This window comes from Cryptomeria japonica, chromosome 7, assembly GCF_030272615.1.
Source record: "Cryptomeria japonica chromosome 7, Sugi_1.0, whole genome shotgun sequence".
NCBI lineage: Eukaryota > Viridiplantae > Streptophyta > Pinopsida > Cupressales > Cupressaceae > Cryptomeria > Cryptomeria japonica.
The window spans coordinates 698,732,905-698,760,711 of NC_081411.1; the positions used below are offsets into that span (position 1 = coordinate 698,732,905).

A 27,807-nucleotide genomic window follows, 5' to 3' on the forward strand; every position below is an offset into this window, starting at 1 on the left:
GGTATCAGACATTTATTCCTCCTGGAATTCCCAGGTGCGAGCTCCCTTGGCTTCACAAGTGCAAGCGTGTCCTTATCCCAATGGTAATATGTGGTTTCGGAGTTGACATGGGTTCCCTTCACATACTCTAGGTTTAAGTTGTCACTGGGTGCAATTGGTCATGTCAGTTGTTAGCTTGGCTCTTTCAGTTTTGGGAGTATGTTAGTATTGATTGACTCTTTTGGTATGAGGATTATTTATGGTGTGGTTGATTTTATTGCCACATGGTTATTTATGTGGTGTTGGATTATTTGTCTATTTGTTGAAAGATTTGATAGTTAGTATTATTTATTTTTAATTATTTAATTTAAGCTATTTGAGCTTTTGATTATTTGATTTATGATTTTTAGAATTATAGTCTTTATTTAATTAATAATTTTGTAAAGATTATTTAATTAATTATTGATTATTGCTTATAGTCTAAATATTAATTAATATTTAATATTGGAAGTAATAAATTATTTAATGGTAGATTTATTTAATTATGTTTTCTATTGGTGAAGTATTTAATTAAATATAACTATAGTTCATAATGTATTAAATAATAATTCCTATAGGGCTATAGTTTAAATAATAATATTTATTTGGTGGTATGGTAATTATACCTTGGATATTAAAATATATTTATCCCACCTACTTATACTATATGTTAGTATTTCCTACCTACCCTATTCTCCTATTGGAGGATTTTATTTTGGGGAAACCATAGGATATGGGAAAAATATTCCAAAATGGAATTACCCTATTGGTTGGTTTTCTAGGGTTTCTTGTTTATTGTTTCCTTTTAATGGATTTCTTGTGACTGTTCACAGGTTCCATTCTTTGGCTTTGGATTCTCAGTGGATTGCCTGGACTAGGTTTGGAAGAGATTTGGGTTTGGATTTGGATTGCAAAACTTATGGGCTCTCCTTCAGCGACCTACCATCACACGGGTTGCAGGTTGGAGGCCATACCCTTGCTATTTATCTTTGTTTTCATTGTCTGCAAGTGTTTACTCCGTGAATGTTTTGTGTGGGGAATAAAGAAATAGTTCATTTCATTCTCTCTATTTTTAATGGAAAAGATTGGGAATCCCATGGGTTATGAGATCTTTATTTGGATGAAAGTTTGGAAGTTATATTTTCTGTGGTTGCCCTGAATGCACGACATGGGATTTATATGTATTGAGATTTATTTCATGGTGTTAAATATTTAAGAGAGTTTGTGGAGTTGAGAGGAGAGACCCTTGTGAGCTTCCAGTTTGGCCTTGTCGTGAGGAAGACTCGCACGACTCATCTCCTTCTGAGACATTTTATATTTCCCTTGTTTTAATGTGTTTTTATGTTTGGAATAAGTTTATTGTTTTTATTTATATGTGCGTTGAGTCTATTTCATGATTTGGATTCAAGATTTGGTGTTTGATTGTTTTCTGAACTTGCTGGAGATGTTCTTCCCTCCTGAAGTCTGTATTATGTTTTCAATTGGAGTTCCTTGGGTGAATTTTATTATTTTATTTTTTTCACATATTCTTATATTTCATTTCGTTCCGATTCAAATGAGTATAAATATGTCATATTTGGCTCATTATGTTTCGAGCAGTTTTGATCCCGCACTTAAGCAGTTTTCTGCCAAAATTTACATTTTTTTCCTATACACTAAAAGAATGACCATATGCACTAAACTAATCACCAAATGTGCTAAAATATCACTCATATGTGCTAAAGTATCAGTCAAATGCACCACTTTAGAGAATGTATGCGTCATTTTGTGTATTTTTAGGGTTTTGTCTGGTTTGGAGTCTGTTTGATGTCAATTGGATTTTGGGTTGTTCCAGAGGCTTTTTGAGGGCATTTATGATGTTGTATAATGTTGATTTATGATTGGTGATGTCTTCATATGATTTACTTGTTTATTTTTTTTATGCATTTTAATCCATTTGAGTTGTTTGTGCTTCCTCTCTTGTTGATGCGCCAAAAGAGAGATTGAGATTCTTGTGATTATGCACCAACAAGTGGATAGGCCTTGCTGAGATTATTTGATGATTCATTTCAGATTTGATGGAATTTCTAATGGCCTTGATATGTTGATTTGGCCAAGAGGCTCATTGATTTTTGGTTCTCATGATGTTTTTTGTTTTTTTATAAAAGTGGACAAGCCACTAAACTTATATTAATCATTAATATGTTTACATCAGGTTCAAAAAAGGCATACCGGTAGGAAATAACCTGCAAGAAAACCTCTGGTTGTAGCCTTTAAAAGTAAAAACTAAACACTACCCTTACATCATTTGTTACTATCCAGTAAGATCACCCAACCCCCTACCTCTGACATTATACAAGGGTCCCATAGGACTTTTACAAAAAAACCAGTCTGCTGCCAAATAAAGGGTTGAACAAAATTCCATCAAAGTATCATGAAGGACCACTAAGGAGATAATAGTGATGTAGTAACTCCTGCCAATTCCACATTGAAACCAAAAAAAAACCTCCTCGAAGAAATGATACTGCCAAAAACACTCCAGCATAAAAGCAACCAAAAACCTCTGAATCTGCATCCAAAAAAAACCATACCACCAACTCCAAAAAATAGTCAGATATAATAAAACCAAGAACTAGTGCTCTCCTCTAGAGGATAATGGGCTGAAACCGGAGGAGGAATAACCCTCAGTAGAAGTGCCAAACGAGCAGGAGCAGAGAACAAAAAACCCAAAGTGATCAACGAGTGCAAGGCCTCAAAAATGACCCAAGCTTTATCCACATATTGATCATGAACCAGATACAATAGAAAATCCATAGAAGCCCATGTATCTTCCTTGGGGTCACATATCAACCCCATTCTTAATTCATACAATAACTGACCAAACCAACCATTAACCATGAGCTCATGGCAAGGAAGAAACCCACCATAATAAAAGGACCCCACATCAAAACGATAACCAGCCAATGCAAAAGAAACCAAGTCCTAATTACATACTGACAGAAAAATGAACGTGGAAACCAAGAGGCAGACCAAATCATCATCAAGTAAAACATCATAACAGATTGTAACAAATCGAGACAAAAGCTCAACATAAGAAATATGAGGGAAAATTTCCAGCCATCGACACCCCAGTAGTTTGCGGAATTCAAATGCCACTGCAGGAGAAAACAAATTAAAGACCTTACCAAGCTTGTCACAATTATCCACATTCTCATCCTCCGATATCTCAGCTTCTAGAACCACTCTGTATATCCTAGAGGCCAGAGAAGATGACATTTGCAGGAAGAAGAAAACTCTAGAAAAACCATAGAAGCATAAAACGTAAAATGTTGCTTATCTCATAATAAAACAAGATAACACATGAAAATATTAAAACCGCCATCAACTTACCATAATGACGAGAATAGATATGCAAAATATCCATTGCAAACTTCCATGATTTAAACATTTCACACGGGTTAACAATTCTGAAAAACTGACAATCATAAATGAAAATCGAGAAGGAGAGGACGCCACCACCAAACAATGATCATCACATAATACCAAATCTACCATGGCCGAAAACTCACACTAGGCGAACAATGATGCAGTATCAATCCTTAATAAATAATAATAGCCCAAGATCGTACAGGATATTTTAAAAAGTCACACACATGCCACAAGCCTATGAAGGACCAAAATCAAAAGACATACAAACACACATGCCACCACCCTTGAATATATCATGATCAACCACGTCCTCACCCTATAAATGGCATTATATATGACTTGATACATATCAAATATAAGGCACATACAAAGTCATCCATAAAGTGAAAAAGAAGATGAACCTGACCAATCAAGGAAGGCGGGCAACCAATTAATCAAAAAACAAAGAACTTTGAACACCTTCCCAAACCGTCGAAGGAATTTCAGACAAATCAACCAACCAAAAATGAGCTTTACTTTCAATGGCAAGATTTGCCAAGAAATCAGAATTTCAGTCCTTACTCCCAAAACCAAACACATAAAAACAATATGCTCCCCAATGAATATCGTTGTACTAAGACATAAGACATAAATACACCTCAATCATATGCACATGCCTTGCCAATCTCACCTCAAAAATATGCACATGCTCTGCCAACCTTACCTCCTCAAGAGATAATGCAAGAAGGAACAAAGCATAATAAACACCTTAAAAACCTTCAAATTAAGTAGAGACAAGACATCCCATTTCCTTCCATGAAACCGTGAGGAATATCCCTTACCTCAACAATTTGAAATTGAACACCAGAATAATTTGCAACATTCGACAAAAATATGCATTTTCCTGCTAACCTTACCTCATGGGATATGTACACCATCATCTAGTCCAAAAGAAAATGCTAAGAATACACCATATGTAAACAAAAAGATAATAGCACCTATCATCCTCCCATCTACACATGTTGTGTAAATAAAATCTGATCAGAGTAAAGGATAACATGAATACATCAAGAGATAATGGAAGCAGATAACAAAGACAAAAACAAAAACCTTAATACCCTTAGATTAGATCAAATACCCTTGAAGAATATCTTGAGGAATGTCACTTACCTCCACATTCTTAAATTGAGCACCGGAGTCAATTGCAACATTAGCCAAAAAATCTACAAGCTTATTAAGTTCTCTGTAACAATGTGATATCGAGAATGTATCAAAGAATGACAACTTCTCCAAAATATGATCCAATATGTACTTCAAATGCCAACAATTGCTCTTATTGTTCAAAATACTCTAAATAATGACCATCGAATTTCCCTGAATTAATAGGTTTTTAATCCCTAAGGAGATAGCCAAATCAATCCCTAGAGACAAAGCTTGGCACTCAACAAAATTGTTTGACTAGGAACCAAGGGCATGACACTAAGCTGTTATCAAAACTGCCTTATGATAAAATATAGCCATTCCAGCCCTAGCCAACCCCAGATTACCCCTTGAAGATCCATCAAAATGAAGCTTGAAATGTCCCAGAGGAGGATGATCCCATCTAGCAGAAAGTATTTTATTAACAGTGATAAGACCCTTTGCAACAGACCCATGAGAAGGAATGGCATAGAGAGATTTCCAGGTCCTTGTAATCCTACCATCCCAATGAGAAAAGGATGTCAAATTCTCCAAGTTTTTATATAAGTATGACAAAGCCACCTCTAAGATAGAAGCCTCAATCTTAGTTAAAATGTCAGAGAGCAAAGATGATTCCTTTCTAAAAATCCTATTATTTCTCTCTAACCATATGTTCCAAATGATAATCGAAGGAGAGATGAACTAGAGACAAGCATAAAAGGATAAAGAAAACAAGATAGGCCAAGCTCTAAAATGAGAGAGAATATCATATCCAATAACAAAGTACAGGCCTAGTTTCTCAAACAACCATTGCCAACACCCAAAAGCAAAATCACAATGAAGGAACAGACGAGAGGAAGATTCCAAATTCTTATTGCACAAAACACAAGGGAAAACAACAGTCAACCCCATTCTGTCCAATCTCGTTCCTATAAGAACCCTGTCTTGTATAGCAAGCCAAGCAAATGCACCCACCTTAGGAAGGCAAGCCGAATGTCAGAACAATTTATAGGGCCAGGAAGACAAATCCTTAGCAGGCATAAGGGAATTATACCCATCTTTCATAGAGTATTTGCTTGAAACACTCTTAGTCCAAATAAGCTCATCTTCACTCTCAGAAAAGATGACAACTCTGTTCTTAAGGATATTACAAAATTCTTCTTTCAAACTTAAGTCAACATTCAGATAATCAATTGATTTCCATTTAGCCAACTTCACATGACCACATTGTTCAATATCAAAATAGTCAGCCAAAAAAACTCCCCATGTGACAGAAAGAATTGAATTCAATGGGGACCAATCCCTAATGGAGTCCAAAGGACGATGACCATTCCAAGCATCATCCGAAAATCTAACTTTGCTACCATTATGCACAACCCAAGAAAGGTGAGGTAACAAGACACTTCTACATTTAACCAAAAAGTTCCAAATAACCGACCCATGGGGCAAACTCAAGGCATGAAAAACACTCTCTCTTGCCCCATTGTTTAAATACTTAGCAAACATAATCTTACCCCAGAGGGAATCTAGCTTATCATACAAATTCAAAACTAACTTAGCCCCCAAGGCCAGATTTTGATTCTCCAAGCTCCTAATCCCTGACCCACCAAGCTCTTTTGGAAGGCAAACTTTATCCAAGGCTAGTAAGGGAATCCTACTTTTCCCATCCTTACTATTATTCCAAAGAAAGGATCTCAGAGTATCCTTCAAACTAATAAGAACAGACTTCAGAGCTTTGAGAATTGACATTAATTAAATTGGCACCGCATTCAACACAGACTTAATTAGAACAATTTTCCCTGCCATAGTAAGCCATTTGTGATTCCAGGACATAATTTTCTTTGATATCCCTGAAATTACTTTATCCCGAAAACCCACCTTATCCTTTTTAACAAAAAAAGGGGACCCCAAGGTAGCTACAAGGGATATCCCCAAGTTGGAAACCCCAAAAATTCTGAAGCCTACCCTGAATCAAAGGATGAGTATTAAGAAGAAAATATTTGAGTTATCCTTATTGACCTTTTGACCAAAAAATGAAGCATAATTCTTGATCACTTTATTAATAATTCTAACCTCATTCAAAGATGCATTAACAAACAATAGGGTGTCATCAGCAAAAAGGCAATGAGAAATCCTCTGATCAAAATTATGAATTTTAATCCCCCTCCATAAACCACTTAATCTAACTGCTCTAATTGCCCAACTCAAGGTTTCAGTTAGTAATATAAACAAAAAAGGGGATAGGGGATCCCCTTGCCTCAAACCCCTAGAAGAATGAAAAAACCCACAAGGAGACCCATTAACAAGAATCGAGAATCTAGCCAAGGAGATGCATGATATTATCCATTTTATCCAAGCCATCGAGAAACACACCCTAGACAACACAACATTTAATGCATTCCATTCGACCCTGTCATATGCCTTCATCATATCTAAATTTAAAGTCATGGTAGGACATTTTTGAACTAAAATTGAATGAAGAACCCGATGTGTAACTATTGCCCCCTCCGTTGTTTCCCTTTTTGGGTCAAAACCCCCTTTCTCTAAAGAAATAACTTTCGGTAAAAGTTTAGCCAATCTCATAGAAATCACTTTCGTGAAGATCTTGAAGAGGGTATTACTTAAAGCTATAGGATGAAAATCTACAAAAGTTTTAGGGTCCTCCTTCTTAGGTATATTGACTATCAAGGTAGTATTCATTTCCTTAAGAATTGACCTATTTCGTCTTGCTTCCTCAAGGGCCAAAAGAACATCTGGTCCCACAAACTCCCAACATTTCTGGAAGAATAATGGAGTGAACCCATCAGGCCTAGGTGCCTTGTCCGGATTCATTTCTAGAAGAATAATGGAGTGAACCTCCTCTAATGAAAAAGGAGACATTAACATTTTGTTGTCATCTAAAGAGATTAAGGAGGCAATATGAGATGTAATATTATTAGTAACATCATTATTTTCTGAGGAAAGTAAATTCTTAAAAAACTTAACTGCTTCACTAGCAATATCATCTAAATCAGAAAGAATATTCCCATGACAGTCCTAAATACAAGTGATCCTACTCCTAGCCCTTTTCAATTTAGTAGAAGAATGAAAAAACTTTGTATTTTTATCCCCATCAGATAACCATAACTCCCTAAATTTTTGTCCAATATACCTCCTCTCTCGCCAAAATTTCTTTTAACTCACCCTTAAGAGACTTAATTTCATCAAACACCCTAGGACTCATTCCATGTTGGATCACATGACTGTTCAAGACTCAATCATATCCAAAATCCTTTGCTTTTCCACAAAAGATATTCTTAAAATGCACAGAATTCCACTCCCTAATTTTTTTCTTTACAAATCTGAGCTTCTTGACAATCTAAAATATTCTAGAGCCCCTTAAGAATGGTGCCTCACCCCACCACTTCCGAAGCAAGGGCAGGAAAGAAGGGTCCCTAAACCACATGGGTTCAAACTTAAAAGGTAACTTATGAGAAGATCTGTCTTCTATAATAGAGAGGGAAATAGGAAAGTGATCCGACCCCGAGACTGGAAGGATAGAAGAAAAAAAATCAATATCTGAATCAAACCAATTGTTAGAAAGTAAAAACCTGTCCAATCTCTCTGCAATTTGAGATAAAAGCATTAAAGTCATCCATAGATTTCTTATTAGGGAAATTACCCCCTGTCTTTTCTCCCGAATCCAAAATTGCATTAAAGTGCCCCCCAAAAATAATAAAAGAATGATCCCTTAGGGGGGATGACACCCTTATAAGTTTTTGCCATAAACTGCATTTAGCCAAAACACCTGAGGGGGCATAAATATTGAAAAGCCAAAATTTGAACATGGAAGTTTTATTAGACACTAATGACAACATCCAATTATGAGCAAAAGCAATCAGTTCTACATCTACCACAAAATCATTCCATAACAAGGCCAAACCCCCCGAAGCCCCAAAAGCCGAACAAGAAAAAAATTTCCACTTCTTCCAAGAGGAAAAAAAAAAATCAGAATTCTCCAAAGAGAGCTTAGTCTCTTGAAGCATACCTATATCCCACTTAATCAAGTCCAATTGAGACCTCATCAAGCATCTCTTGTTAGGGGCATTTAAGCCCCTAACATTCCAGGAAATAATCCTCATTGCCCTCGAGGGGAGGTCGACACTCCCCTCTTTCCATCCTTAGGGGAAGAAGTGTTCTCATGATGTTACCTTTCACATGTTTCATGATTATGAGATGAGATTGTTGGTTGCATATGGATTGTTTATGATTCAGATTTATGTAGGTTCTCAAATTTAATTATGATTCTAGAGACTCTTGTGTTGTCATGTTTGAGACCATGTTAGGGGGGGTGGGCTTCCTTGTGATGACCGAGGTCACGAGAGATAGAATTGCATGAGGTTCTTTGTAAGGATGCATGAATTCTAGACCACCAGGGCACACAGGGAGTTTATCATGATTCGTAAATAAGTGATAACCTAATAATTAATGGGTTGGGTAGTTGGATTCATTAATAAAGATAAAATTGGTTTGAGCCCCATGACTTGATGCTAGGGAGCATGTTTTAGGATAAGCATGAGAAGGCCGTGAAGATGGTAAACCAAACTCTCTTGATCTCTCATAGGTTGAGTTGGTTTTGCATGTGTGTCACTTACCAAGAGGTTCCTTGAAAGGATGCTTGGGGGTCTAAATCTAACAAAAGGTTCCTTGAAAGGATGCTTGTAACATGTGATGATACTCCACTCCTACATGTGTCCCCTTTGATGATCTTATGACTATTCCTTGTTGATTGATAAGCCTATGGGAGTGTCTTATTATGGTTGTTTGTGTTTACTCCATGCTTGAGAGAGTTGTTGTAATCTTGTATTTTGGTATTAAGTGTCAACCTAGATGTAGAGTGTGTGTTGGGACCTTGTGTCATCTCCTAGCACGGGGGGTGGTTCCTTTGGTTCCACATGGTCGGGTGGTTGGTGCTTTTTACCATTGGGTTTTTCCCCTCGTTGATGTTCTTCGTGCGTGGATGTGGATTCTCCTTCTTGATGGATTATGGATGTACCTTGTAGAAATTTTATGTAATGAATACAATGGAATACATGCATGTAGTATCTTGTATGGGGTAGATAGAATCATGTTAAAGGAAGAGCTATGTTCATGATGTATTGTTATGTAAATGTATTTGTAATTAGTTCATAATTGGTAGTTTGGGTATTTCATGATTTGTAAATGTGGCAATGAGATGTATGGATATGTTCTTGTTAAATAAAGGGAATGATTTCATGTACCCAAATTTGGTAATGGAGTTGTTGTTAGATTCAATGATAGTCCCAAAAACACTGAGAAGGGGGGGGGGGGGGGTGAATCAGTTAGCAGAATAATTAAACTTATTTATAACTTTGCATCCCAAAAAAATGTATCGGTAAATAAGAATTAATGCAATAAACAGAAATAATAGAGACAACATAGAAACACACCATAACACAAGATATTCAACGAGGAAACTCGGCGGGATTTGTGACCCACAATATTTACTCATTGGCCAGTGAATAAATACTACTTACAATTAGGGGCCTGCACATGCAGGGAGGCCAACAACCTAGAGCTCACTGCTCAATAAAGAGTCACACTGACTACAAAATGGATTATCAAATCCAATACAATGTACTACTCAAAACAACATCTTTCATGCCAGGTTTAGTACCAATTTAAGCTTAGTCAATTACCAAAACCTTCGTTGTCAACTATGTCACCTTATACAATATGCGCCTATACATTTTACTATTACCATTCCTTATATCAAAATGACTTATAATATCTCATACATATATGAGTCTTTTACAATATACCATGTCAGCTTACAAAAGATAATTATATTACAAAACAATTCATATAAACAAAACTTTATCCCATGTCAGTTGGAGTGCTAGTATGCTTTGTTGTCAATGTAATCCGAATGCTGGTGAAGTGCCTACCAATGCCAGTGTCTGTCGGTGTATGAAGTTTGTGATCCCGAGCATGTAGAAACCAATTGCCGGTGACTTGCCAGTTGGTTGCCAGATGGTTTCCATTAATGACAACATCAACTATTCTCATAAGAGTGTAGAATGCCAACAATCTCCCCCTTTGGCATTGATGACAACACTCATGAGAAAAATTAAAATTGTTATCCAAAAAATAAAATCCAAAAAGATGTGCTCCCCTTGAGCAAGTGATCTCCTATGTACATGCATTTTTCTCTCCACTACTCCCCCTTTGACATCAATGACAAAGGATGTCATAAATAATCAAAAGAGTACAAAAAATGCTACCTCAAGGTTTGTAACCGGTTGGTTAAAATCTGAAAGATGTCCACCAAAATCATATTCAGACTTTGCATAAACTTGTTGCTTTCATCTAAAGTTGCCTCGGTCTACTGGATCATACCGGTGAGATAGTGCATCTGCTGCTCTGGTGATCGTTCTCCTTGTATTGTTGCTTTAGACAATTCAGTTCTCTGAGTAATCAGAATATCCAGCCTCAAACCAAGTTTATCTTTTAGTTCATGGGCATTAGACCTTATCCTTGCCTTCTCTTTCTCAAGTTTTTCTAATTTCTCCTCAAAAAATGCCATTTCCTGCTCAAAAACTGATATGAGTCTGGATGAACCTATAAAATTATCCGCAATGTCATCAATTTCTTTCTGTGTCTTCTTGATCTCCTTATCAATATCCTCAGTCAAACAGTGAGGTTTACATGCTTCCCTATATAGCTCCTTATACTCCAAAATTGTAGAATTGAGTACCGGTAAAAGTGTATCCACATGATCAGTACAATTCTTTATGGTGTTTTCAAAGAACGTGTTTTTCTCTTTTTCAACTCTCTCCTTTATGATATCCTCATTCACCTTGTCTATAGTTATAACATTATCATAAATGAATTTGGACAATGTGTCCAATTTACTTAAAGAATCCTTAATGTGATCTATTTGACATGTAGGTGCAATCATCTTTAGAATAGGTAAAGTGTTATCAATTGCCTTAAAAGCCAATGGATTGCAATCAATTATCCTCTTTATAGAATCCAAAAGTACCTCTGTGATATTGGTAGGTCTGAATTAACTTGTAGGTGTACTTGGTTCAGCTGTAGATTTTATCTCAACATATGTCCAACCAATCACCTTCAGTATCTCCTGTTTACTTCCATTAGATGTATCCATTTTGCTTTTATTTTCCTCTGGTGGATCTGTCTGTGTTTTCACCTCAACCTTTAATGGTTTCTCAAATTGTTTCAGTGTCTCACAACTGTCAGTTTTTCAGTCTCAACATGAACCTCTGCCTCAATTTGTTTCTCTGAAAGTTCTACTACCTGTTTCTCAGTCTTCGGTGGCCCTGTGCTAGTACCTTTGTCCTCTGTAGGTTTTTTGGTCTCTGTCAGTTGCTCTGTTTGAGTCGGTATCTCAATTTCCTGAGAGTCAACTGTTTGTGTCGGTTTCTCTAAAATCTTGCTATTATCAACATTATCTGTCTTGACTTCTAAAGTTTCCTTGTCCACAACAATGTTTACCTCCTGAGTATCCACATTAATGATAAAGAGTATCTCAGACTCTGGATTAGTATTGTCATGTGTTATACCTTCAGTATCAGTGACCGGTGGATCTTCTATGTGTACTGGTGGTGTATCCAAAGGAGTCAGTGGAAGATTTTATGTAACCTTTATGTTTGGAATACCACCAACTTTGCCTTTACCCTTGTCCTTGTCTTTCTGATATACTTTGAATGTCTTCTTAGGTTTGCTCTTTTCCTCCTACTTTTCCTTTTCAACAAAGAATATATTCCATTTATCTGCAGTCTCATTTGCAATCTCCTTAACTCTTCCAACCATAAGGCTTACTTGCTGGTGTCCACTAACAAATATAGACCGGTTATCTTCAGAGATAAGTTCATCTATTTCTTCCTTGGAGTTTACTGGGTGAACAACCAAGAGGGCTTCAACTTTCAATTTCTTATCCAATTCCATTACAGACTGTCTTTTTGCTTCTAATCTCATGTATAGATCATTTGGTAGCTCATCAATCACTTCTATCAAAAATTTCTTGTATATATCCAAGTGTAGAACAATGCTTTCCTCAATGGTGTTTCTGTCACAATCATTAAAAGAATTATACCATTTGCTTACATTAGACAAATTACCTTCCTCTATTATATCATTCAGTAAATCATCTAATCCGGGGGTAACTGGTGTTTGTTTTTTCTTAGGTGTAAGCTTCTTCTTCGGTTCCCTAACTTCCTATTGTTTCTTCCTTAGTGTCCTAGTTTTCTTAGGTGAAGGAGAGGGTGTCGGTGAGGTTTTTCTCTTCCTTTCTACTCTTTTAAACTCAGCAGCCTTACCATTGTCAGTGTTGGAAGATGTTACAACTAGTGAAACATGTGCTTCACGTTGTAGTCCTTCAAGTTCACTTGCTGATATACCACTGATGTTCATGAAATTTTCTTTGATTTCCTTTACCTTCTTTGAGGCATCTTTGATAAATTTTTCTCTTATCTTAGTCCTTTTCTGCATAGATATATTACTTTCAATAGTTTATGCATTACCAAAGAATTCCTCAGATGGCTCCCTTGGTACATCAAGTAGAGCTTTAGCATATGTTTCCAGAACATGTATATCTACCTCATAACCCATCTCCATAACCCAAATAGTTCTAGGTCTTGCTGCTTCTATCCAAGTTTCATCTCTCTTAATGACAAAGCATATTTCCTTGTCATATTTATCAACTATGCTATGTGGTAGTCTCTCTCTTGCTCTCATCTTAGATTGGAATGTCTTGAAATAGTTTGTAATGTTCTTAACATTGTCAGTGCCCATACTGGTGAAAGCATCTTGTATCTATTTTCCTACCAGAATGTCGTAACCAAAATTCTTGTCACCTATGCCGGGTATCTCCTTGGTAAAGTACAACATCAAACATACCAGAAGGTTTCCAAAATGGAAAGTACCTTTCTTGTCTCCCTTAATCTTCTTCAGGTTGTCAATTAATTCATCCTTAAGCCATTCACACACATCAATCTTAACATTATTGTTTACCATCTCATATGCACTATGAATACATAGACTAGAAACAAAATTTAGTCTATTTGCATGAGTAGCTTTGTAACCTAGTACCATACTCACATATCTCACATTTATGTCCTTAACATCATTCACTCTAAGTGACCTATTATCAAATGTTGCTCCGTTTAAATCCATAACTCCTTTGTTGGGTATCTTCTTGGTTTTATTAGGTCTACTACTGGTTGAAGGTAAACCAATAACTGCCTTAATTGCTTTTCTGGTTATCTTGCAAACTGACTCTAACCACATGAATTCTCCATGGACTCTTCTTAATACAAGTCTGACAACTTCCTTAGGAAATTCAGGAATGTTTAGAATCTCTACAAAACCTAAATTTTCCACAACCTTATGTTCGGGTTTGATTACTCCATTTTCATCAGAAATGACCTCATTAAACATTTTCTTCAACTCCTCAGTCCCTAGGTTTTCTATGTTGCAATGTATGTAAATTCTAGGGTCTTCTGCAAAAGCTACACCCTTAGGAGTTTTTGAAAAAGATCCTACATAATCATCTTGTTTCGCAATCTTGGGCATAATCTTGAATATGGGTGTAGGGCGTTTAACATTTTCCACAATGGTAGGGTTCGAAAAAAACTCTGGAACAGAAGCCGAGGAAGCCATTTCAAAGATAAATACCTCTAAATCAAAATTCTGAATGCTTGAAAATCACTTCGTAGCTTCGCTTTAGAATGCCTTGCTCAATTTTGTGCTCTCTAATCGTTTGAATGCTCGGTGAGTTCGAAATGAGGGTTTCCCGATGCTTTATAGCCAAAAAGGTTCTTAAAACTGCATTAAATGCTCATCGGTTAAGTGAAAACTTAACACATCCACTGGTAAAGAAGAAATGTATCTTCTCACCATCAATCGAGGGTAGGATGCATGATCTTCAACTTGCTATAATACCCCCTAAGGATCATTCCTCAGTTAGATGAAGAATCTCCTGCCGGTGGAGGATTATTCTGTTCTATCGGTGAAGATATAGTTTCATCAGTTTTGTGATCACTCTTCTTAATCCATTGTTTTGAAAATTCTTGTTTTATTTCATCTACCTTTTCTTTTCCCTTCAAACTAGATCCTTTGTTGTTTGCCAGTGCATTCTTGCTTCTATAGATTTAGCAATATGTCCAATCTTGTTACAAGCATAACAAGTTACATTATTCCTCTGAATAACCTTTCCATATCCTTGACCGGTTTGTGATCTGCATTGATTAGATAAATGCCCAAATCTTCCACAAACATAGCATTTCACATTATTTTGTAGTTTTCTGAATTATGACCAACTTTGTTGCATTTGGAACATTGACCGGTGGGTGAGTTTGTATTCTGATTATTTTTTAATCTACATTGATTTTCTCTGTGACCATACTTGTTGCAGTTAAAACATTTCCCATTAAATTTATAAGCATTAGGTTGTCTTACCGGTTTGTTCTGATCTTGATTGTTTGTAGTACCGAAACTTTCTCCATGTTCAAATCTAGGTCTATTAGTATCTCCATCAGGTTTCTATCTTTTAAGCATGTCATCAAGTTCTTCTGAACTTTTCTTGAATTTATCTTTGTGTTTATTTGCAGTAGCCAACTCATTTTCCAGAATCCCAACTTGTCTCACAAGCTCAGCTTTATCATGTTGCATGTGAATCAAATCTATCTTTAGCATATCAATTTCATGACCAAGTCTCAGATTTTCATTTCCAGCATCATTAAGTCTCCTAGTCAAGTCTTCTTCATTCTTCTTCCTATCTTCAATATCCTTACATAACCTCATAGTCATATCTTGCATTTCATTCTTCATATTACTATTCTCTTGTCTCAACTTATTTGCAATGTCTCTAAGAGTCTCTTTTTCATCATCACCATTTTGCATCTTCTCATGAAGTTCTTTTATTTTATTTTGTGCTATAGTAAAGTTCTCCTAAAGTCCTTTAATGAATTCCTGTGCAATCCTCAAATCATCTTCAAGTTTGATATTCTTCAATTTTTCTACATCAAAATCTTCAAGAGCTCCTTCCAACTGTTTTCTTAAGTTCTTCATCTGTACTGGTGTCAGAATCTTCCTCAAGTTGTTAGGCTTTTGAAAATAGAGGACCAGGCTCTGAAACCAATTGTTAGATTCAATGACAGTCCCAAAGACACTGAGAGGGGTGGGGGGTGAATCAACGTCTAACCGGTTAGCAGAATAATTAAACTTATTTATAACTTTGCATCCCAAAACAATGTATCGATAAATAAGAATTAATGCAATAAACATAAATAATAGAGACAACATAGAAACACACCATAAAACAAGATATTCAATGAGGAAACCCGATGTGGGAAAAACCTCGGTGGGATTTGTGACCCACAATATTTACTCATTGGCCAGTGAATAAATACTACTTACAATGAGGGGCCTGCACATGCAGGGAGGCCAACAACCTAGAGCTCACTACTCAATAAAGAGTCACACTGACTACAAAATGGATTATCAAATCCAATACAATGTACTGCTCAAAACAACATCTTTCATGTTAGGTTCAGTACCAATTTAAGCTCAGTCAATTACCAAAACCTTCGTTGTCAACTATGTCACCTTATACAATATGTGCCTATACATTTTACTATTACCATTCCTTATATCAAAATGACTTATAATATCTCATACATATATGAGTCTTTTACAATATACCATGTCAGCTTACAAAAGATAATTATGTTACAAAACAATTCATATAAACAAAACTTTATCCCATGTCGGCTGGAGTGCCGGCTGGAGTGCCGGTATGCTTTGTTGTCAATGTAATCCGAATGCTGGTGAAGTGCCTACCAGTGCCAGTGTCTGTCAGTGTATGAAGTTTGTGATCCCAGGCATGTAGAAACCAATTGCCAGTGACTTGCCAGTTGGTTGCTAGATGGTTTCCATCAATGACAACATCAACTATTCTCATAAGAGTGTAGAATGCCAATAGTTGCAATTGAAATAGATGTGATTTATGATATGATCTGCTTGTTTTAGTTAGAAAGGAATTCTATGGTTATTCTTTAGATTGTGATTTAATATGTGAAAGAACCTTGAGAAATGGAATAATCTTAAATATCAGTATTGAGGATGTTAGATAATATGGATAAGGTTTATATAATTATGTCTCTACGTGTACGCTTGGAAGATATTAGGATTCTTGTGTTAGGCATTGGGGTTATTGTCAAATTGGGAAAGTGGTTGCATGTGTAGTTGGATTAGGAAAGGAAACTATTGCTATTGGATTTGTGGATATGCTTTTGGTGCTATGTGAAAACTAAGACGTTATGAAGGAATTAGATATGTGAATAGATCATGTTGCTAATAGGTAAATCATTATGGAGGAGACATATATGACCATGTGAGAATTTGAATGTAAAACAAAATTGGAATTAAAAGGTATTGATGCTTTAGAATCAAGCTAATATGAAATAGATTGATTTGCATAGTAATAGAATGCATATCATGCTAGATAAATAGTAAATGACTTGTATATGATGTATGCCATGTACTTGTAATGAAGTTAATGGATTTATATTGTTATATGTTTGTAAGCCAATAAATGAACTTTATGACTAAAGGATTAGTGTGATGTTGTGCTTGAGTAAAGGAATAAGGGAATTAGTCTATCATATGGATTGAAGAATGAAATATAGTTTATACTTTATGAGGAGACAATCATAATAAATAGAATGAGATCATGTTAGTATTAGAAGCGATTGAAGTATGTTTAAATTGATTATCAAATATGGATTTTACCTATGCATTAGGATTGCAACATCATGGAAAAGGAAAAGAGCATGTAGATAGGAGATGTTGGGTTAAAACACATTTGGATTTGGTGCATAAAACAAATGTAGGATTTTGGGGTTGTCTTGCATTTTAAAAAGAATGTAATATGCTAGTAGAATGGTATAATGGTATGCATTTCATAATGGATAAATAAGCAGTGGGTTGCATATCTCATGTTTAGGAAATTAAATATGATGCATTAATTCAAGATGGAATATGTTTATCATGTGACTAGGCTGTCATTATGGAAGTTAAATGAGTAATGACGTTGAAGTACCCTAGGGAAAGGTTAATGATGTTATGTTATTTCCTCTTGTGTAAATTAGTGAAATGTGAGATGATGTATGTTCATAATGTTTAAATGGTTAATGAATGTAGTTATATGGAGATGTTATATGTTACATTAGTTGTTATTAAAAGTTAAATAAAAAAAATACATCAATTAGTATGATAGATGATTGGTTTTCTCTAGGGTATTTTGGCGGGCATTACAAGTGATGCTAAGAACCTATCTTGTCTTTAACTAATTTTACTAAGCTTTTTCAAGTTGAATGTGATGCTAGTGGCATTGCTATAGGTGTTGTCTTAAATCAAGAAGGTAAGCCAATTTCTTACCATAGTGAAAAGCTCAATGATGCAAAGAACAAGTACTCTTCATATGAAAAATAATTTTATGCTTTTGTCCAGGCTTTAAAGAAATTGGGGCATTATTTAATGGCCAAGGAATTTGTATTGTATACTGATAACCATGTCTTACAATTTATTAGTAGCCAAACCAAATTAAATCAAAGGCATGTAAAATGGATTGAGTTTTTACAAAATTTTACCTGTGTTATCAAGCATAAAAGTGGTCAAGCTAACGTATTTGTAGATGCTTTGAGTAGAAGGAGCTTGATAATGCAAGAGTCTGAAGTAAGCATAATAGGATTTGATGATTTGAAGGAGATGTACAAGGAAGACATAGACTTCAAGGAATCATATGAAGCATGTGAGAATATTCTTACCAGAGATAGAAGTCCTTGGATGGATTTCATGATATAAGAAGGTCTACTATTCAAGGGAATCCAACTTTGCATTCCAAGAAGTTTCATAAGAGAGACCTTGCTAAAAGAGAAACAAAGTGGCAACTTAGTAGGGTATTTTGGGCAAAACAAGACACTGGCCCAATTGAGTACACACTATTATTGGTCAAGTATGAGAAATGATGTTAAGAAGTTTGTGGAGAGATTTAAAGTGTGCCACCATGCCAAAGGGATAAGACAAAATGCAAGTTTGTACCAAACATTGCCAATCCCTAGCAGGCCATGGGATTCAGTAAGTATGGAATTTGTACTTGGTCTACCAAGAACTTAAAGGGGCATGATTGAATCTTTGTGGTAGTTGATAGGTTCTCTAAGATGGCTCATTTAATTCCATACACAAAAACAAGTGATGCTACTAACATTGCCAATTTGTTCTTCAAGGAGATAGTTAGACTACATGGACTTCCTAGGAGTATTGTTTGTGATCGAGACTCTAAATTTGTAGGACACTTTTGGAGGACTCTATGGAAAAAGTTTGGCACTAATTTGAGTTTTAGTTTACCCTACCATCCTTAGATATATGGTCAAACAAAATTAGTCAATATAAGCCTTGTAAATATCCTATGAAGCTTGGTGAGTATACATCCAAAACAATGAGATTTAGTGCTTGCACAATCAAAATTTGCGTACAATAACTCACCTAATAGAAGTCTAGGTATGAGTTATTTTTAAAACATGTATGGTATGCATCCTAGAGGAGTGTATGAGCTAAGGAATTTTTCTAAAATGGAAACAAGAAGTGTTGATGGTGAAGAATTTTAAGTGCAATGCAATACTTGCATGAACAGGTGAAACTGAAGCTTGAAGAAAGTACCATCAAGTACAAGAAGAGAGCTGATCAGAAGAGGAAAGATGTAAATTTTAATGTTGGTGATCTTGTTCTCACTCATCTTAGAAAAGAAGGGTTTCCAAGGGGTGAGTACAACAAATTGAAAGATAAGAAAATTTGTCCTTGTAGGGTCCTAAGGAAATTTTCTAGCAATGCATATGAGAGAGAACTTCCAAAAGGCACTAGAATTTATCCTATCTTTAATGTTGCAAATTTATACCCTTACAAAGGTAAAGAACAAATATTCCAAGTGCCTGAAATAGGTAAAGAGCAAACCATTGAGTGGGAGTAATAATTTCCTAAAGAGACACCAAAGCAACCTGAGGCAATTTTGGACAAGAAAGTGGTCAAGAAAACTAGGGGCAAGGAGTATTTTCAATACCTAGTTAAGTGGAAGGATCACACATTTGAAGATGCTACATAGATGACAACTTCAAACATATCCAAGCATGGTGCAAGCATTGAGAACCTCATGGACATTGTAGTGGAGGAAATTTGTCACCTTAAGGATGATAAACCCAAGAGGACAAACTGATCCTCCAGCACCTCAATTATACTGGTGCTAAGGGCGATCCAAGGTATGAAAATGATAAATTAAGCTAATAAACTGCAAATTGAGACTCTTAGGCAATTCTACTAAGCCTTTGTCTTGAGGACGAGCGCATAGGTTTGGAACACTAGTGTGACACATTGTCATCCTGTACAGACAAGGTACAAAGATCGTATCAAAAGTCTCAGAAAATGACTGAACTACTAAATAAACAATGCGGAAAATAAAATAAGTGGAATATTGTAGAATACATAGTGATAAAATAAGATGAATGAGAATAAAAGGAAACTTAAAATTGGTCCATGATTGAAGCCTCTCATAAGAATATAATTCTTTCACCACTACCAACCTACACACAAGCAAGAAGCGAAAATGTTGGGGTTGTGTTTTGGAGTCTGCCTAAGTCAAACACTCATTTTGGTGTCTCCATTGCCATAGACAACCCAGATAATAGCCATGGGAAAGATTAAATGATAAAGATAATATATATATGATAATAGATTTGAAGTGAAGAAATGCAAATGTGTAAACAAATTGAGTAAAGGTGAGTAAACTCCCCTTCTATGATTCATGAAGATGGCACTATGAATTGTTCGAAGGACTGCAATAATGGTGGACTATAGAATGCTAGAAAATCTATGAATATTGCTCAAGAAGATCACCAAGAGCTCCCACATGCAAGAAAACATCCAAGAATCCCACAAATGCCTTCAAACCGAAGAGATATAGGCTCTGGACCAAAAACCGATGTCGGTGGGCGCATGCAAGGGCATTAGGATTCTTTCTGGGCGTAGGCGTAATGCTCAAATGACCACCTATGGACTGTCAGTTTCACATGATGCTAGTGCATCACACAGGTGTCTCCATGTCGTGCTAATGTCCCAAGGATGATAGGTTGACAAATTTGGTGGGATTCTAGCTTGGAGTTGATGAAGCGATCTAGGTGGACAAAAAGATAAGAGCGGCAATACATGACCTTCGATGATGTGGAGGAAGGTGCCATTTGTTGTATTGAATTGCATAGGGTGTGATTTTTTATATTACATGTTGCCCCCACTTTAGTGAGCATGTCTTTGTTGAGAGATGTGAAGCTAAATTAGAGGAAGATAAAGAAGAGATTTGTGACAGGGAGGCAAAATTTTGTTGATCAGACGAGGTTGCCCCCAGTGAGATGAAGTTGAAACTTGAAATAGATATTGCCAATTAATACATCATGGACACACTAGCTACAGACTAGTATGTCGGGTGATAAGATAAAGGGTGGATTTAAGATAGATGATAGATAAGATAGTGTAACAAAAATGAGCCTCTCTTTGGAGGAAATCCCCTTGTTATGAAAAGATACAAGATAAGCGGTCGCTGTGATGCGAGATATGCCAGTATGAATAACAAAGTGTGTTATGCTAGATAACCATACGATAGGGTGATGATATATGCTAGTATGGACAACCATATGATAGGGTGAGATATTTGTCGATATGGGTACCGATATGATAGAGAGCCATGTGATAGGGCGATCAAAGATATATTTGATAAGTAGTAGATTGGCCCCTACCAAGGTGAACAAAGAAAATAGATCAAATGGTTTGGCCCCCATCTAGGCAAACATGATAAGGAAAAAGATCAAGTGGTTTGGCCCCCACCTAGGTAGACATGAAAAAGAAAAAGATCAAGTGGTTTGGCCCCCACCTAGGCAAGCATGAAAAAGAAAAAGATCAAGTGGATTGGTGCCCACCTAGGAAAGAATGAAAAAATGATCAACAAGAATCATGCAACAAACAAGTTAACAAATGCAGATCATGTAGATATGATGGCCCCCCTAGAATGATAGGCATGAAAGGCATGCCATTGTAAGGAGAAGAGAGATTGTGGCAGGTCAACATAGCAAGATGTTTCCATGGAATGCCACCATTAGCCGGTGACACAAAGATATCCACAACATCAATGATGAATGCAAGAGGACAGGGGGATCTGATAGTTTTAGCATCATAACCCATAATAGTGAGAAAAGATATGTAATATAACTATGAGATGGGTATATCTTCATAGCACCAAGGTTCTCGGATCTGAAGAAGAGCACGTGAAGACAAAGATAAAACTAAAAATTGGGGCCAACATGGAAGAAAGAAAAAGATGCCCCCAATGCTTTGCATCATCCTTGAATGTTGAAAAGGCAAGATACAACAAATAAAAGAAGTAGATAATAGATAGAAGAAATTGTACGATGAAAAATCCCTTGTATCCGAGCACCTACAGAGTAACTTGGGTTCTCCAGGACAACACAACAGACAAAGATAGTCAACCTCCCATATCCAAGCACCTACAGAGCAACTTGGGTCCTTCAGAAAGGGAACATACATATAAATAAAGCATGGGGGAACACAATCAAGCGCACACATACTATGCTACAAGATAAAGAGACATAGGGCCCTATAGGCCTTCAACAACCAGGTCATCATCTTCCCAATCTATATCATATGAGAAAGGAGGATGAGATCAAAGTGGGACAACATCAAGAGTGGCACTAGGCACCTCACCATCAGTGAGAGAAAGGGACGTAGTAGTATCAATGTTTGCATCCATAGGGTCAGAGGAGGTAAGGGTCAATGATCACATGAAGATTGTAGACAAGCCTGTGATGTCCTCCAAGGAGTTGAATAGGCAAGCCTCCATAGAGAAAGCAGGTGACTCACTTGGAGAATATGAAACAACAACAGGAATGTCGGCCTCCGGAAGAGGGGCAGTGACAAACTCAGGAGAAGGCGGAGCCTTCTTAATCACACACACAAAGACAAACAAAGTAGTAGGTACTGAAATGGGCAAAGAAAAGGATGAGGAACATACCTGCGAGGGTTTTCGTTGTCGAAACTCTAGAGTAGGGGCTTTCTCAAGCTTGTATCTAGGTTGGATAGGAGAAGCGGGTCTCCTATCAACCGTAGCAAGATAAAAGACTCCCAGGAAGCTCTAATGCTGGAACATATACAAAACAAGGGGAGCAGAGAAAGCTGCACTGGATACCACTTGCATATGCCACATATCAATGGGCCGAGACAACGAAGGTGTATCCCGCAAGGAGGTGATGAGGGGTGGCTCCAATAAAGGAGCAATGAAAACTTGCACCCGCTTAGGGGAGGCTCATCAACAGATCCCGAAGCAACAAGAAGCAAAATTGAAGATGATGCAAAAACAAGAGTAGTAGACGAAACAAGATCTGATGCAACAAAATTGTGTGTTGAAGATGCAACAATAGATTGTAAGGAAGACTCACACTCATGAGCCATGGCCCATCGATAGTGCTTATGATCATGTGCACACTGATTATGAAAAAGATGAGAGGCCGCCAGAATCATGTCAGGGATAGGAGAATTCCCAACCGATAGAACAAGAGGTGCATTCAAAATAGGGATCACATTTATAGCAATAGGTGCCCTACCTCACTTCACTTGAGGAGCACCAGGGAGGACCAAAGGGTGTCGATGTGGATTGTGAAGTAGGAGCAAGCAGTGACGAATGAACATGAGAAGAATGCCTCCTTCTCTCATATCTAGAGGGTTAAGGGATGTCGGCCATGATCAGGAGCTTGAAGGGAGGGCGAGCTATAGACTTTGACAACACGGTTGCCTTTCCCTCTTCTACACTAGGTGTAGTTACAAGAAAAAAAGATGCCACTAGAGGCTGCACAGTCTGAGGTGGATAGGGAGGTCTATTCATAGGAACAGGTAGCCTCAATCCCCAATGATGAAGGGACATGAGGCACCACCTGCTCCAAGACAAGAATAGATGGAGCAGAGGTTGATGTAGGAAGAGGCAACAAATAGCTAGGTTGAGTTGACTTAGGGGTCAAATCCCTCGTCTTACACTGATACTATGCACAGTACATCAAGTCACCATGGGGAAGCATGGGTCCCACAGAAGCAAGCCAAAAATGATCCAGCAAAAAATCCCCACAAGTTACTAGGGGTCGATATCCAGTATCATGGATGACATGCACCGAACCCTCATGATGAAGCTTAAGACATTTATGAATCACCGAAGGGACCGTGTCCATAACAATCAACCAAGGAATGCCTAGTTTAATCTAAAATAGGTCAGATTCAGGAATGATCACAAATGCAGAGGACACAACCTTGGGTCCCATGAGGACCGTCAAGGCGATGCTACCCAAAGGAGGGATAGAGAAATGATCATGCATCCTCGGGGTTTCTTGACATTCATCATATGTAGGCCTATACCAATCATTCACAAAAAGAGCCTCCTTTGTAATGACATTGACTCTGCATGATGGGTCAACCATCACACCTATGATAGTTTGATTGTTCAATTTAGTAGGGATGTATAAAGGAGTAGGCTCTCCATAATATGGGGCATCCAGAGGGGTGAATGATAATGACATGTCAAACACCTTCTCCTTCTAGCTAGGAGGTGAAAAAATAGGAGTGATGGTGACCATGTTCACAAATGGACCATCATTCGAGGAAGGATCTGATGTAGAAATGAAATTTATCGAATGTGGGGGAAACAAATCAATGTAGATCTGCAAATCCCTATTAGTTTTATCAACAAACTTATTTGACTTGTGTTTCCACACATCAACTTTGATTGCACCACTGTTGATGTGGTCTTGAACAATATTATGAAGATGATAATATCGCTCAGTGTCATGACTAGGCACATGGTGGTAGTGACAAAATTTTGACCCATCATACCAATGTGGGTAGGGTCTATTATCAGAAACAGTCAAACCTTGGGAAGGGTAATCAGATTATCTTTTAGCAATCATTGCATTATGCTTAGATAGGAGTAATTCAATTTAGTGAAGGCTCTATTCTATTGTAATCCATGTGGGATAGCCACAACATTAGCCACAACCTTGTTCTTTCTAGATCCTTCTATGGATGTGCCTGCGAAAGACCCACTACGAGGGATCGAGGTAGAATCTCTGAACTGCGTCATGGTGTGCTAGTAGTCCATAAGTGCGGAACACATATTAGCAAAGTTTTGGTAATGATTAAGAGATAGTTTCTCCCTCAATGTTGGTTGTAGATTGCCAATGAACATCCTCTGCAAGTTGCTATTTGGTAGGGCAAAGGGGATCCTAGTGGAGATTGATCGATACCTTGAAATAAAATTTGTGACCTTTTCATTGGGCTTCTTCTTACAGTGATCAAGGTCAGCAATAGTGACCTTGTTGCCAATGTTAGCCTGAAACCGTCTAAGAAACAAATCCATGAACTAATCAAAGGTATGAATAGAATGATCCACCAAGGAGCTATACTACTCTAACATGGTTCCCTTAAGAAACTGTGAGAGTAGTTTAAGCAACACAAAGTCCACCTTGTGGTAGTCACTACACATGGTCATGAAAGAATCAATGTGCACATTAGGGTCCCCATCACCATTGAACCTATTGAACTTCAATGATTCAATCGCGAGAGGAAGGATGGTGTTCAAGATAGTGATATCAAGGGGAATCTTCCTATAATATGCAGACATAGATAATTGACCAGAAGTGAAGGCCACGTTTGTGAGCTGTAATTGTAACTGCCCCATGTTCTGTAAGATATTGTTCAATACAGGATTAGCAGACAGAGGAGGTGGAGGTGGGCCAGATGCTCCACCACCTCCACCAACACCTCCAAGAGAACCAATGCCACCACCTCCACTGGAACCCCCAAGAGAACCAGTGCCACCGACAGAGGTAGTACTAGCACTGACCGTAGAGATATGAGTTGTAGCAGATGTAGAGGTCAACCTAGTAGACATACTCATATAGCCCAAGGGGGTGGACGAGGCATTGATGCTAGGAATGGTAGGCCTGAGGTCGACCATGTGTATTGTCAAACCAGGTATGTCAACACCCAACTAAGAACCACAAATGTTAGACTGGACATCTTGTGGGGTGCATTGGCCAAGGGCACATGGTTTTTGACAATCATAGATAATGCCCTTATCATCTCGAAACCTTACTTGTCCGAGATGAGCATGTCTCTCAAAGTATTGACTACATTCCCAACTTGAGGAAGGAAATTCTCTTGATTAAGAACCCTTCAAAATTTCTCAGGTTCTCCTCTAGAGACTGAATCCGATCAAAGTCAATAGTGACAATGGAATCATGATCAACACTAGGAGGAGAAGGCGACAAAGAATTCGTCGAGGAGTTGTTTTGAGAACTAGCAGCTGCCGAGCCTCCCGTGAAAGGTATCTGTAGAGTATAAGAGGGGAAAGGCTCGCTTGAGTCAGGCATAGGGTTTTTTATCATCGCGTCTGATAGAGGAGGTTTGTAATGATCGGGAGGAAAACTCTATCTAGATGACCTCCTAACTACGGCTCCTGTGGTAGTTTGGGTCGTAAAACTCATATACAAGCCTCACGACACTAAGACCACACTACAAGGACACGAAGGATTTTATTCACTTGATAAAGCTTGAAAACAAACGCAAATTCTAAATGAAGATGTAGGCTATGGTTTTTTTTTTTTTGATTTTATATTTTAGAATTCAAATGTATGCAATGAACTAAATGATGCAGAAATTTGTCACCTCAAGGATGATAAACCCAAGAGGACAAACTGATCCTTTAGTACCTCACATATAATGGTGCTAAGGGCAAGCAAGGGGATGAAAATGACAAATTAAACTAATAGAATGCAAAGTGAGACTCTCGGGTGATTCTGCTAAGCCTTTGTCCTGAGGATGAACGCCCAGGTCTGGGACACCAGTGCAATGCGCTATCATCCTGTATGGATGAGGTACATAGACTATACGAAAAGTCTCAAAAAATTACTAAAGTACTAAATAAACAATCTGGAAAATAAAATAAGTGGAATATTGCAGAATACGAAGTGATAAAATAAGATGAATGAGAATGAATGAGAATAAAAGGAAACTTATAGTTGGTCCATGATTGAAGCCTCTCGCAAGAAGATAATTCTTTCAGCACTGCCAATCTACACACAAGCAAGAAGGGAAAATGTTGGGGTTGTGTTTTGGAGTCTGCCTAAGTTAGACCCTCGTTTTGGTGTCTCCACCATCACGAACAGCCCAAAGAATAGCCATGAGAAAGATAAAATGATAAGATAATATAGATATGATAATAGATTTGAAGTGAAGAAATGCAAATGTGTAAACAAATTGAGTAAAGGTGAGTAAAGTCCCCTTCTACGATTTGTGAAGATGGCACTATGAGTTGTTCGGAGGACTGCAACAATGGTGGACTGTAGAGTGTTGGAAAATCTATGAATATTGCTCAAGAAGATCGTCCAAAGCTCCCACCTACAAGAAAACATCCAATAATCCCAAAAATGCCTTCAAACCGGAGAGATATAGGCTTTGGACCAAAAACTAATGTCAATGGGAACATGCAGGGGCGTTACAATTCCTTTCGAGTGTAGGTAGAATGCTCGAATGGCCACCTGCAGACTGTCAATTTTGCGAGATGCTAGTGCGTTGCCCAGACATCTCTACATCACGCTAATGTCCCAAGGATGATAGGTCGATAGAGTTGGTGGGATTCTGGCTTGAAGTTGATGAAGCGATCTAGGTGGACAAAAAGATAAGAGCGACGATACACAACCTTCAATGACATGGAGGAAGGTGCCATTTGTTGCACTGAATTGCATAGGGTGTGATTTTTGATATTACAAACACGAGACGTCCATGAACAAGTCTTTTTCTCTTTGGGAGTCTGATGTAGGCGCATCATTCATTTTGTTTTTTATTTCTAGACATTTTTTAGATGACATCTCTCTCGAATAAGTTTGTTTGAACTAAAATGTAGGAGGTTAGAGTAATATTAGGAATTTTTATTTAGTTTTCTAAATAAAAGGAATTTGTTTGATTAGTTCTAGGATTTCATTAGCCTATTATTGTGTATAAAAGATAGGCAACATCTTAGCCTAGGATAAGAGAGAGTTC

At 37.3% G+C, this 27,807-nt stretch overlaps 1 protein-coding gene across 1 annotated transcript; it reads right to left on the reverse strand.

Annotated features, from left to right (window-relative positions):
• Positions 1-11,826: 11,826 nt before the first annotated feature.
• On the reverse strand, positions 11,827-25,657 carry LOC131033063 (uncharacterized). Its single transcript, XM_059208928.1, has 3 exons — positions 25,386-25,657; positions 25,031-25,106; positions 11,827-12,105 (listed from the first exon to the last, which is right to left on the reverse strand). The coding sequence occupies exons 1-3, from the start codon at positions 25,655-25,657 to the stop codon at positions 11,827-11,829; spliced, it is 627 nt and encodes a 208-aa protein (XP_059064911.1).
• Between the last annotated feature and the right edge of the window lie 2,150 nt (positions 25,658-27,807).

Excerpts from the sequence above, each read along its gene's own strand:
- LOC131033063 (XM_059208928.1), bottom strand. The coding sequence starts at position 25,657 with ATGTCTACTAGGTTGACCTCTACATCTGCTACAACTCATATCTCTACG. Across the intron at positions 25,107-25,385 it reads ACTTCTGGTCAATTATCTAT|ACGGTTTCAGGCTAACATTG; the intron begins GTCTGCATATTA and ends TTTGTTTCTTAG. Across the intron at positions 12,106-25,030 it reads AGAAGAAGCCCAATGAAAAG|GAGGTAAACATTGTTGTGGA; the intron begins GTCACAAATTTT and ends GTGGATACTCAG.